The 12,910-nt window shown below is 35.3% G+C and overlaps 1 protein-coding gene across 1 annotated transcript in view; it reads right to left on the bottom strand.

Annotated features, from left to right (window-relative positions):
* Positions 1-12,910, bottom strand: part of brsk2a (BR serine/threonine kinase 2a) — a 273,553-nt gene that overhangs the window by 36,489 nt on the left and 224,154 nt on the right. The window contains exons 6-9 of the mRNA XM_067379486.1: positions 11,166-11,199; positions 10,980-11,048; positions 5,402-5,548; positions 76-107 (exon numbers count right to left, since the gene is read on the bottom strand). Of these exons, the coding sequence (XP_067235587.1) occupies positions 76-107; positions 5,402-5,548; positions 10,980-11,048; positions 11,166-11,199 (282 nt within the window). The remainder of the gene's footprint in view (positions 1-75; positions 108-5,401; positions 5,549-10,979; positions 11,049-11,165; positions 11,200-12,910) is intronic.

Raw genomic sequence — 12,910 nt, 5'->3', positions numbered from 1 at the left:
TTCTAGTCATTCTGTTTCTGTATGTCACAAGTATTGTTTCCAGACATAAAAAAATCATGGGATTTCAGCACTTACATGTACCACGTGTGCTTCTGGATCAGCTCTAGCTGTAAGAGAACGACACATTGAGATTGTTAGATGCACAGCAGAAAAACAGCAGCAATTATTGAAACAATGAGAGAATATTGTCTATGATATAAGTAAATTCAAAATAATATTAAAACACATAAAAACAAATTTATTTAAAAAATGTAAAAAACTGTTTCTGTCCTTGATTCTGATTGGTCAATAGCTGTGTTTTATTCACGATATTCACCCAACAGTTCTGTGTATCACTACACAACACCCTTAGCAACCACTCTTAGCAACGTAAACTGTTTGTTCTCAATTGATATTGTTCATTGAAGCTTACTGTATTATGTAGAAGAGTATTGTGAGAAAGAGATCGAGTGAGCGAGTTTATTACCTGCATTCAGATTTAGCATTTTCCTTCAGGTCAGTCTTATGTTCATTATAAAAAATCTGTTTAAATGTCCAATGTATTATCTTGTTCTTTTAACAGTTAAGGGGTTTTCCCTTGACTGACAGAGCTAGTCAAAGCATTTGTCAGTTGCCTCTTGTTCCCTGTTCACAACAATTCAGTCTTTTCAATGTAAAAGTCTTCACTACTGACTGACACACTCATAAAGACAGTCTTTGTCGCCATCTAATGGTGTAATAATGTAACTTCTGTTGCTGTTCACGGTCACTGACTATTTTTTCTGGCGTAAGGAAGGTTTTTAGTGAAAGTTTAATTCATGAAAGTTGCATTGATACATGTTTTTGGCTTTAATATTTGTATTGTGTGATAACCGTTTTATAATAGCAATAAGGTATTTGAGGCTAGTGCTGTGAAAGGTTTTTGTAGTTTTGTTGTGTATTTGTCATTGTGATATATAGTTTTTGTTCATTGTTATTCAGTTTTAGTCATTTTGGTACATACATTAAATGAAAATGAGAAATGTTGGCAACTAGCTGAAATATAAATATATAAAACATTTCCCTTGCCCTGTACATACATTTAATTTTCAATTTTTTTTTTCTTTTTATATATATAATTTTAACCTTTAAAGTCTTTAGTGACCCAGGATGTCATTTACTCCTCCCCCTTTACATGTCATGCAGACAGTCTCTTCCACAATAAGCGGATCTTGACCAAAATATGCTACACAGATCAACAGATTTTAAAGTGCCTATCATCGAGTGTTGGGAAGTAGCTCGCTGTGAAGTCCAGTGTTGCAGGCTGAGGGAGCACACAGGCCGCAAAGCAGGCACTCATGAGCAACCCTTCTGAAAAATGACAAATGGGACACCCTAGAGTCTCCTGACCTTCATGGAAACATGTAAGCGAAGGCCATGAGACCGCAAATCCACATCAAGCACACCAAAGGCTGGCTGCACAAGATTAATACAGGGGTCCAGGGTTGCAGTGAAAGAAGGGAGGTAATCGGGACACACAGATCACCGCTCACTTTTAATCTGCCTCACCATGTGATGACAAATTACTGGGTGTGTACAGATGAGAGGTGCAGTGATATCCAATTATTATTTGCATATCTATGCTTGAAGGGGTCACAACTGCTGTCTACTGTTTTTCTCAATCATCTGTTTTTATGATATATATATTTTACATATGCTAATATTACACACTCAGACACATATATTCATTTGCATGTGGCAACACCCTCCAACAAAAAAAGATTTAATAAAGATTTTCATTCAAGAGATATAATTAAAGTTGCAATAAGTGATTCTCTACAGAAACATTTTTTTCGTTATACTGGTTGAAAGTCTCCTAATTTCCTGATAGCAATCACTATGTTAAACGGTCTAAATGTATTTTTATAAATATATATCACCTGTGGAAGGCGCATGACCATAAAATGTTCATCTAATCTCTATATTCGGTCAGAATGAAATAATATGATGTACCTGCCTGTCAAAGTATGTTTTTACATACCCTCGCGCACCCTGTTCGCGCAGACATCATACGTCATCGGCGCGTTTCATGGTGTGCAGAGTTTATGTAGACAGACGTCAGTCACGGAGCACCACAAACAAAGAAATAGCCACCTTTTACATGCCCTACCGATTCAAAAAGAACGAGCTTATGCTGCGCTCATGCCATAACTACCGTAATTAAGAGATGGCAACCCTGTGACGTTCTAACCAGAACTGTTCACGTCCTTAGGCTCGGAATTATGCGTTTCCATGTCAACAGTATGAACACCAACATGAATCTGCAGCAGTCAGGTACAAGCTCTCTAAGTTGTTTATGTTCATTATTATTGTAATGGTATGTGCTTTGAGACATGAGGTAGTTTAACGCAGTCTCTTGTGACGCTTTGCCTAGAGCAGCTATGTATGTGTGCACAGATACTATTTAAAAACTTTGATTGCCAAGTTTGTTTAATACGGGGCCTCACTTAGTGTTTTTTTGCAAACAAACTTGCGTAAAAGCATTCATATGTAAATTTCGCTTTGAGCTTTATGTGACAATTTATGTAAATGTTTTTACAAATAATTTGTTTCATGTTTCTTAAATGAGGCCCAGTGTTTTAGAGGTGCTAATTTTTATTTACAAACTTTAGCCAGAGATGCGTTGTTGTTATTATTAACACAAGCTAAAACTAGTACTAAAAGTGTTAAAATCGTTGTCGGGTAACTGAAATAAAGCATTTATTGATTGATTGATTGATTGATTGATTGATTGATTGATTATTTTTCTCCTACTATGGTAGTTAATGTGGGATGGGGGAGGTCTGCTTGGTTACAAACATTCTTCCAAATGTCTGTTCTTCCTTTGTGTACAGCAAAGAACAAAGAAATGTATGGGTTTGGAACAACTTGAGGGTGAGTAAATGATGACAGAATTTTCATTTTTGGGTGAACTATCCCTTTAAGCCATTTATGACCTTACTCCGATAAAGGAAAACGGGTAAATGCATTGCAATGTCGGCTTATTAAGCATAATTGGGTTTAGAACGTGCGTGTAAATGCACTCACTGTCTGGTATTTTCCACATGGAATGTGTGTTGTTAATTTTGCATTGGGAAAGTGAATCATTGCATTGCTCATTGCGAACATGCATTGTTAAATGGGTTTCTCAGATACATTAGAAAGTGTTTCACAATTCAAACTCTATCAATGACTTAAAGACGTGTGTTTCCTGCTTGTCCTTGAGAGTCATCCTGACTCATTAAAATGCCACACTCGTAAAAGGTAACGAGAAAAAGCTAACGAGACGTGGGATGTGATAAGACAATGTTCTGCAAGAGTACAGCAAGATCACTGTAGGCCATCCTGTTGTGTGTTGTTTTTCTCAGACATTACTCCTAAAATTCTCAAGGAGAAATAAAAAATAAAAAGAAACAAATGAGATACAATTGAATGTAGGCAATTGTTCAGATCTCTACTGATTTATGAGAACCAGGAGCAAGTCTCCATTTGTAGTCTAGGAAAAAAATAATGGGCATATTTCAGAAATTTCACACAGGTCCAGAGTTCCACTTCCTGTTTGAGTTGTGTTTCCATGGAAATGCAGTCTTGAAAGGGTCTGCCTGCTGAGTGTGTGAATGTTTTGTAAAGAAGTGTGACGCAATCGTGACAGAGGTGGTCGACGGCCCGTCGCCATGTGAAGAGAACAGGTTTCTAACAGTGAAAACTTCCTCAAGGTCACGTTGACATTTCAGGCCGAAACCGAAAGGAAAAAAAAGTTTTATATTTTGCCTAAAGAAAATGAAGCATTTTTGCATCATATGATTATTTTCATGATAAACATAAACACAAAGAATTCCCTTGACCCTTTGCACCAAGAAAAAAGACCGGTTGACCCAAGATGTGTTCATGATTTGGATTCAATGGCATTCTATATCTTCTCAGCAAATATTCTGTCCCTTCTTTCTCCTGTCAAAGTATGAATCGCAGCTATCCAACAACTGACAGATAGCAGGTCCAGAAGGACTCTGACTTTAGAATTTATTCAAGTCAAAAGCAGCTTTTTATTGGTTAAAATGTGCATTCTCTGTGAAGAGAGAAAGGTCACTGTGATAGCAGATGTGTCTGGGCATGCTGAGGTGATCTCCAAACACACAACCTCACCGCTGATAAATGCACTACCTTTGAACTGTCCGAGTAGCTTTACTATCTGCACATCAAACTTCAAACCCCACTTTCTCTTTATAGACAGTATTAAGGTTCCCCACTGAATCTAAGGCTAGAGAGTCAGGAAGCACCAGAGAATCTCATATTCAAGTATACAAATGTGCATTTATCATACATGAAAAACACATAGAGGACATTTGCAACCAAAGGAATATAATCTGCAGCACGTTGTCCAACATAAAGGGATAGTTCACCCAAAAATTAAATTATCCCATGATTTACCCTCAAGCCATCCTAGGTGTATCTCCTTTCAGACGAACACTATCGGAGCTATATTTAAAAACATCCTGGCTCTTCCAAGCTTTATAATGGTAGTGAATGGTGCTCATGATTTTGAAGCACAAAAAAGCACATCCATCCATCATAAAAGGAAAAATCCAAAACAAAAATCCAAATGTGCAAAATCCAAAACATGTAACTCGATGCGTATGGATGTTTACCGGAAGATAATTATAATAGTTTAAAAAGTTTGAAATATGGGTATTTTTCTCACAAGAACCCATCACTTCACTTCAGAAGGCCTTTATTAACCCCCTGGAGCTGTGTGGATTACTTTTATGATGGAGGTATGAGCTTTTTGGGCTTCAAAATCAGGAGCACCAGGATGAAGCTTGGAAAAGCCAGGATATTTTTAAATATAACTCTGATTGTGTTCTTCTGAAAGAAGAAATTCATATACACCTAGGATGTCTTGAGTGTGATTAAATTATGGGATCATTTTTTAGGTGGACTATCTCTTTAAGACAGGAATACACAACTACACAACTTTTGACCGATTTGCAGTCTGCATGAGTCGAAAATAGCTGCCAAAAGTCTGTGCCAGTCTGCAGATTTTGGGCAGTAGTTGACAGATTTCACAGAGAATTGTGTAGTATATGATGTAGTGTATGATTTTTCAATGTAAACACGCGCTAGATGGACGTCTTTGACTGTTGTGCTCGCATCTTGCGTCTTTTGCAGTGTTCCGCTCGTGGCACAGCATTTTAAGTCGTCTCTGCCTGTCTAAGTGGGCAGTTCTTGCCCAGTGTCAAAGAGGACCAGACTTTATGGTGATACTAAAATTACTAGTTAGTTTACCATGATTAAAATTAAATTCAATTTGAGTTTATATACATGAAACTGAAGTTATGTAACTGAACCCATGAAAATAGCTAACCTGATCCCATCAGTTCAAACTCAGTATTTTGCCAGAACTTACCGTTAACCGTTTGCCGGCTTCGACCTCGATCATCCCTCGCAGAAGGTTCTGGCAGTCCGGTGGAATAAAATGGGGCATGTGAAACACTCCCAGCTTCACTTTTTCTAACAAGTTTCGTAAATTATCATCGTCAAATGGCAGAGCGCCCTGAAAGAAAGACATGGAGAACAAAAGAAAGAAAATGCATCAGTCTGAAGAAATTCAGAGTAAATGAGGATTGCTGGAAAATAGAACAAATTAGGAGAAAAGTGCTCAAAGGATTGACCCATAAATGCTAAGTTTTCATTTATTAACTCTCGCTTTGCAACTTTTTTATGTCTGTACTGCTGACATGCTATAGATGAGGACGATGAGGTGAAAAACAAAAGAAAGAAAGTAAAAACAAAAGAGACAGGATGAGTGCATAAATGCACACCAATCACTTTGGATCTGAGAGGATTTTGTGTATTCAGCATAGAGTCAGTCTGCAAAAGCACAGTCTGTCAGTAGTCAATTTTATTTTTGGTTTTGGTACAGTCTGCCTTTCTAAAGCAGGTCAATATATATATTTCATAAAGGGACGAACGAGTGAACTTCAGCAGAACAAAGTTAAAAAGAAAAGAAAAGTAAAGAAAAACAAATGTAAGACAAGTCAAAACAAGATGCAATGAGTTATGAAGAGACAAGATGAGAACAAAATAAATGCAATGAGATGATACAAAATGAAAGATTGATGAGGTGACGAGAGAAAGTGAGGCAAGACGGCATGAGATGTAGTAAGATGAGAACAAGTGAACGAAGAAAAACAAGACAACATGAGAAGAGACAAAATGAGATGCCATTAGAATAGACAAAACAAGATTGTGGCAAGCAGGGCGGGGCAGAGAGCCGCGGGAACGGAGCGAGCTAATGAGCCATGAGAAATCGAGTCCCCCCAGGAATTGGGAATCCTTTAGGACCCAGGTGGTAATGCCTGGGTTTGTTGTTATCACGATATCTTGAGTAATTATAACCTATTTAACTATTGTATGGTGTTTATTACATTAAGTGCAGAAACAACATATACAATTAATGCCTGTGTTTTGCATAATAAAACAAACCAGAAAAACCACCACACCTAAAAATGTATTTTTTATAAGGATTGTTGCAACATAATATGTTCTTCAAAAGTAATTTAATATTAATTTTACACAATAAAATGTCATGCTAAGTACACAAAAATATCATTATTTTGAAACATGTAATTGAGAACTATATTGGAAGCAAAAACATACCTATTAAAATATAAGCTAAGCTAGCAGGCTAATCAGGTAGATGTATGCTATGCAAGTATATATATATATATATATATATATATATATATATATATATATATATATATATATATATATATATATATATATGAAGAGTTTATTTGCAAAAACAGATAACTCCATTTTTATGAATTCTCACAAATCATGTTTTTTTTATTGTGCATTCCAATTAATAACAATCAAACTGCAGTTGGGCTGTTTTGATTAAGTAATGATAACTCTAAAAAATATAGGTAAATTAAAAAATTAAAATTCATTGAAAGTATGTTATATATATATATTAAAAGTTTGTTTTTTAGCAAAAGCAGATAACTCCAACAGTCGTTTTTTGGCAAAAGCAGATAACTCCACATTTCATGTTTCATAGTTAAACAAAACCCAAGTAATTGCATTTAAAACACTCTCAAACACACATGTGCACACACACACACACACACACACAGATCGGCACACACATACACACACACACACACACACACACACAAACAGATCGGCACACACATACACACACACACACACGCGCGCAAGCACGCTCTCTCTCTCTCAAACACACACACACAAACACACACACACACACACACAGATCGGCACACAAGTACACACACACGCACTAATCCACACACGCACGTGCGCGCGCGCGCACACACACACACACACAAGCAAAAGGACAACCAATTTTTCAGCATGTAAGTCGTGTATGGTGTACAAGGACTTACAGGAGTCGAAATCATAAATCCTCGATCACTTTTAGTGAGCTTTGATAAAACTTCCCTCAGCTAGCGCGTCTTTTTGAAGTGACTAGAAGCCTTGTCACCTGACCTGAATACTGCGCGCTGATTCGCTAAAACGGACTTATTGGTTTCTGTCTGTACACAAACAAGGGCGCTTGTCGGCTTCTGCTGTAAAACGTGAACTTGCGATGCCTGAAAGTGGGCAAAACCGGCTCTTCTGACAAAATGGATTTAGGGTACAGAACGTGCTATATATGGAGAATAATGCACAGCACTTAGTTCATTTTTTTTTAAAAATGGCGTTTATCGGTTTTTGCAAATGAACTCTTCATATATATATATATATATATATATATATATATATATATATATATATATATATATATATATATATATATATATAAAAACAGTAATATATAGCTAAAGACATTAATGGTAATTACGATATATATATATATATATATATATATATATATATATATATATATATATATATATATATATATATATATATATATCATAATGTTGTTTTGCAGGAATTGTAATCAGGCGCTAAAAATACTACTCATTAAAAGCCAGTTAAACCAATAGGATCACTCAGGGTCCTAAAGGACAGACCCGATTCATGGGGGGACGAGAGAGGACCAGGCCTGGACTTTACGTTTGTTTGGGGGGGTTTTATGCGGCAATCCTCCGTGAGGCGCTGCCACTTTACTTTTGTTTTGTTGTTGTGTTTATTTTGTGATTAAAATTGAATTAAAAGTTTGCCGGTTCCTGCATCCTTCTTCCCTTGTTAATGAACTTTGTTACAAATGTGACATAAGACCAAACGAGACAAGAGATAAAATTAAAAGAGCAGAGTCAAAATTAAACAAGATGAGGCGAGACAAGACAAAAAGAGAATCAATATAAATGACAAAATTAAAAGACAATCAACAAAAACAAGACAAGGCATGGTGACACGAAATGAGACAAAATGAGACAATGAGATGAGACGAGAGAAGAAAACCAGAGAGAAGGAAACAAAAGAGACAAGATCAAGTGCAACACGATGAGACAAAATAAAAGAGACAAAATGATACGAGACAAGGTGACATGAGACGAGATGCAATGAGATGAAAGGAAAACAGAAGAGAAGAGACAAAACAATATGGCACAAGACCAAACAAAAGACAAAAAAAAGGTAAACAATTTGAGATCAGACAAAATGAAACAAAAGAAAAGACAAACTAGACAAAATGAAAGAAGATAACAAAAACAAGACAAGACAAGATTATATGAGATGAGAGAAAATGAGATGAGACTAGAGGAAAACAAGGAAGATCAAACAAATCAAGACATAATGAAAGAAGGGACAAAAATGAGACAACACAAGATGGGTCAAAATGAGATGCGATGAGATAAGAAAAAAAAGCACCAGATCACATGAGACAAAAGGAGACAAGACAAAATTAGATGAAAGAAGATTAGATAAAAGCCAAAAGAGGACAAAAGAAAAGAGACGAGGTGAAGAGAGAAAAGAAAAGTGGTGGTTTGAATGTAATGTGCAGCTCTAGTCTGTTCTGAAGTTACACAAGCACACTGAATAATCTCTGAAGAAAGAACTCAGTCATCATTTCTAGAACGTCAAAAACAATCCGGCTCTGGTTTAAAATGCAGGCCAGTGGCTCTGTGTGGAGAGATAAACCTCTCAGACTCAAGGGTCTCAATTTTACTCTCCAAATTGAACAAGAGCATTTCAAATGAGCTGGAACTCCTGGGATATTACTGCGGTTCAAATGCGCAGGTAAAACATTTCAAATAAAATCTGCTAATAATGCAGTGCAAATGTGCACCCAATACTTTATTCATTACAATTTACATTATTGTCTTTGGGACTTAGAAAAACATCAATTCCCAGCCTTCATTCACAAATTCATGTTCATTTTCACATATTTAATTTCTGATGAAAAAGGACACATTCTGAAAACATGACATTATCTTCAATATCCATCACTCTTTTCAAATCAGCAACATAATAAAATGAGTGATGAATGTTGTGTGCTTTTTTCTACATTATTTGACTAAACACATAATCTTAAGGCCCATTCGCACCAAGAACGATAACTATGAAGATAATTATAAAGATTATATTTGCGTCCACACCAACAAACGATACCAGTCTATTTATTCTAAGCTCGCGCTTTGCGGTTTCAAAGTGTGCACAACATGTTTTTGCTGTTCTTGTTGCATTTACACTGCTTTAACCAGCAGATGTCCTCAGTAATCTGTTTTGAATTAATCTAGCTAATGCAATCAATCTAATAAAACAATGAATTTAGCTAAGTTAATATGGTGGAATAAAAACAACATCTAGTCTTTTTCATTGCAACTTAAAACAAGACAAGACAATGTTGCCGAAATTAGCACTGAATACCTGAGGTAATGTTATGTTCTGTTTGCTAGCCTGGCATAATGATTAATTACACTTCTTCTCACAGTTTATTCCGAGGGTATGACCGATTGTTTTTCATACATCCATTTTCTTTAAAGTATCCTTGAAAAGGGGGTTTGACTTCTCAAACATTGGTGGATTTTTCTGGACCTCAGCCATTAACTTCTCCGTGATGTTGTCTGCCATTTTAAATTCAGGAGCCCTTAAATTCACATGGATTCTGATTTAGCTGTTTTTATCGTTCAACAGTTGGGAAAAAAAATCATCGTGAAAGTGATCCCAATGATATTGTTATCTTTATAGTTATCGTCCTTGGTGTGAATGGGCCTTTTAAAGTGAATAGCTAGTGTAATCGATCTAATCTAACAGTAAATTTAGCTGACAAAGTCAATATAGTGAAATAAAAACAATGCTTAGTCTTTTTCACTGCAACTTCAAAGGAAGCAAGACAATGTTGTTGAAACTAGTGCTGGATACTTAGTAATAGGAGGTAATTTTATATTTTACACTGTTTTCTAGCCTGGCATATATCGTTAATATTTCTCACCATTTATTCCGAAGGCACGACCGATTGTTTTCCATAAATCCATTTTTTTTAAGTATCCTTGAAAAGGGGGTTTGACTTTTCAAACAGCGGTGGATTTTTCTGGACCTCGACGATTAACTTGTCCATGATGTCGTCTGCCATTTTGAATGTGCGAGTCCTGGCCTTAAATTCAAATCAATTCTGATTGGCTGTCAGTGTTTTCTCATACAACAGCTGGGGAAAAAATCGTTCTGAAAGTGTTCCCAACAATATCGTTCCTCTATATCGTTATCGTTATAGCTGTGTTGTGGATACTGCTATTCCTTTATATTTAGAACAATTTTTAGAACTATATCTTTATAGTTATCATTCTTGGTGTGAACGGTCCTTAAACGGGCCTTGGCTTGGACATGGTTTACACAAAAAAATGATAGTTCATGAGTTTTTCATCTTTTTTCCATACACTGATTTTTCCAAATATTTGATGTTTCTCATAAGAAATAATGTAATATTTGTTTAGAACAACATGAAGGTGAGTAATTGTTGACAGAAATTCCTGTGAGGTAACTGTGAGGTAAAGTCTGGAATGACTCACCACCAACAGAGCAAACAAAATGACCCCACAGCTCCAAACGTCTGCTTTCCTTCCATCATACTTCTCTCCCTACCAGAGAGAAGACAGAGTAAACATGCAATAAATCTCATTTGAGATCAGGTCTTTATTCATAATTCTCTTTTTTCTTCTACAAAGTAAAAAGTCAGACAGTCAGGTAATACTCACCCGGATCACTTCAGGACACGCATAATGAGGAGATCTGTGAAAAGACATCAACCGGAGTTACTGGCAGCAATAAATGTGTACAATAATCTCTCCATATTTTTATTATTTTATATTGTACAAATATTTTTCTCCCTTTTTCTTGTCTTTATTAATTTAGTTTTCTTAACTTAGCCAGTCAAAAATGATTCATTTACCCATTCAAAAGTTTTATATCGGTAAGATTATGTAATGTTTTTAAAAGAAGTCTCTTCTGCTCACCAAGGCTGCATTTATTTGATCCAAAATACAGCTTAAACAAAATATATAATATTTTTCACAATTTAAAATAACAGTTTTCTCTTTGAATATATTTTAAAATGAAAAGTATTGTATATATATTGTATAAATATATTGTATCTCTCTCTCTCGCTCTCTCTCTCTCTCTATCTCTCTCCCTCTATTATATATATATATATATATATATATATATATATATATATATATATATATATATATATATATATATATATATATATAAATATAAATTCAAACAGCAACGTGATCTTATTCCTAAATGACAACGAATCGTCTTTCTATTAAACCTTTGACAAAATCACAGCAGAACATTCAGATCCATGTTCGGGCCAGAGAGAGCAGTTGTCATGTATGAAACAGCTTTACAAATAGTCTTTTCAATCACACATGATCATTATTTCTGTGTTACAATCGTTTAAATCATCACAGAAGTACTAGGATAAAAGGATAAAAGTTTATAGTTTGGATATAAACACTGATGTCTACAGTAGCAATTAAAACAGCTTTTGAAAGTAACTTGATGCTTCAAATAAAAATTGTATCGATTACATCATTACACCAGTAGGTGGCGACAAATGACTGTTAAGAAATTTCATTGAATCACTGAATCATTCTTTCAAGAGATTGGTTCAAAATGCTGATTCATAATGAAACAAGTGAAGTATGTGTGAGTCATTGAATCATTCATTCAAACTGATTTAAAAAATAATAATAATTATATAAAATAAAATAACTAAAAAGACTAAAAACTAACCAGATGTTGGTAACCAGACAGTTGACGGTAGCCACTGACTTCTAAAGTATTTATTTTTTTCCTACTATGGATACTCTGGTTACCAATAGCTTCTTTTGTGTTAAACAGAAGAAAGAAACTCATACAGGTTTGGAACAACTTGAGGGTGAGTAAACGATGACAGAATTTTAGGATGAACTATCCCTTTTAAAAAAAAAATCAGAGCTGTGGTGCTCATTGGGATGAAATTTGACCTGCAACATCTCCTGATCTTACTATCTCCACAATAATTCCCATCACTATATTATTCCAGTCAAACAAACAATATAAAATCATCAAAGACAACTCACAGATCACCTGTGAAGCTCAATCCCCTGAAGCAAAAGCACTATGAATTTTAGATGTTTCCCATAGGCACTGATCCATGATGTCTGATACTGTTTGCTTAGAATGATTAATATCAAGATTTGGTTGGAGGGACACAAACATGCACTAAAGAAGAAGAAAACATCTTGCCAGAATAATTAGGGTCACAAAATGTTGACAGTACTTCCCGTTTCACCAGCTGACACCCTGTCTACATAAATCTTTCTTGACAAATCCTATTCTACAACAGTGTTGCGCATCTACACATAATGCTCTTTTTTTTTTTTTTTAGAGATAAACAGGCACATTCAGAGTTAATCATATTATTTGGAGAGTTTCTCAGAAAGCTGTA

This window comes from Chanodichthys erythropterus, chromosome 24, assembly GCF_024489055.1.
Source record: "Chanodichthys erythropterus isolate Z2021 chromosome 24, ASM2448905v1, whole genome shotgun sequence".
In the NCBI taxonomy this organism is placed as follows: domain Eukaryota; kingdom Metazoa; phylum Chordata; class Actinopteri; order Cypriniformes; family Xenocyprididae; genus Chanodichthys; species Chanodichthys erythropterus.
Note: the sequence above shows the minus strand (reverse complement) of the source record. Positions and strands in the feature narration are given on the sequence as shown.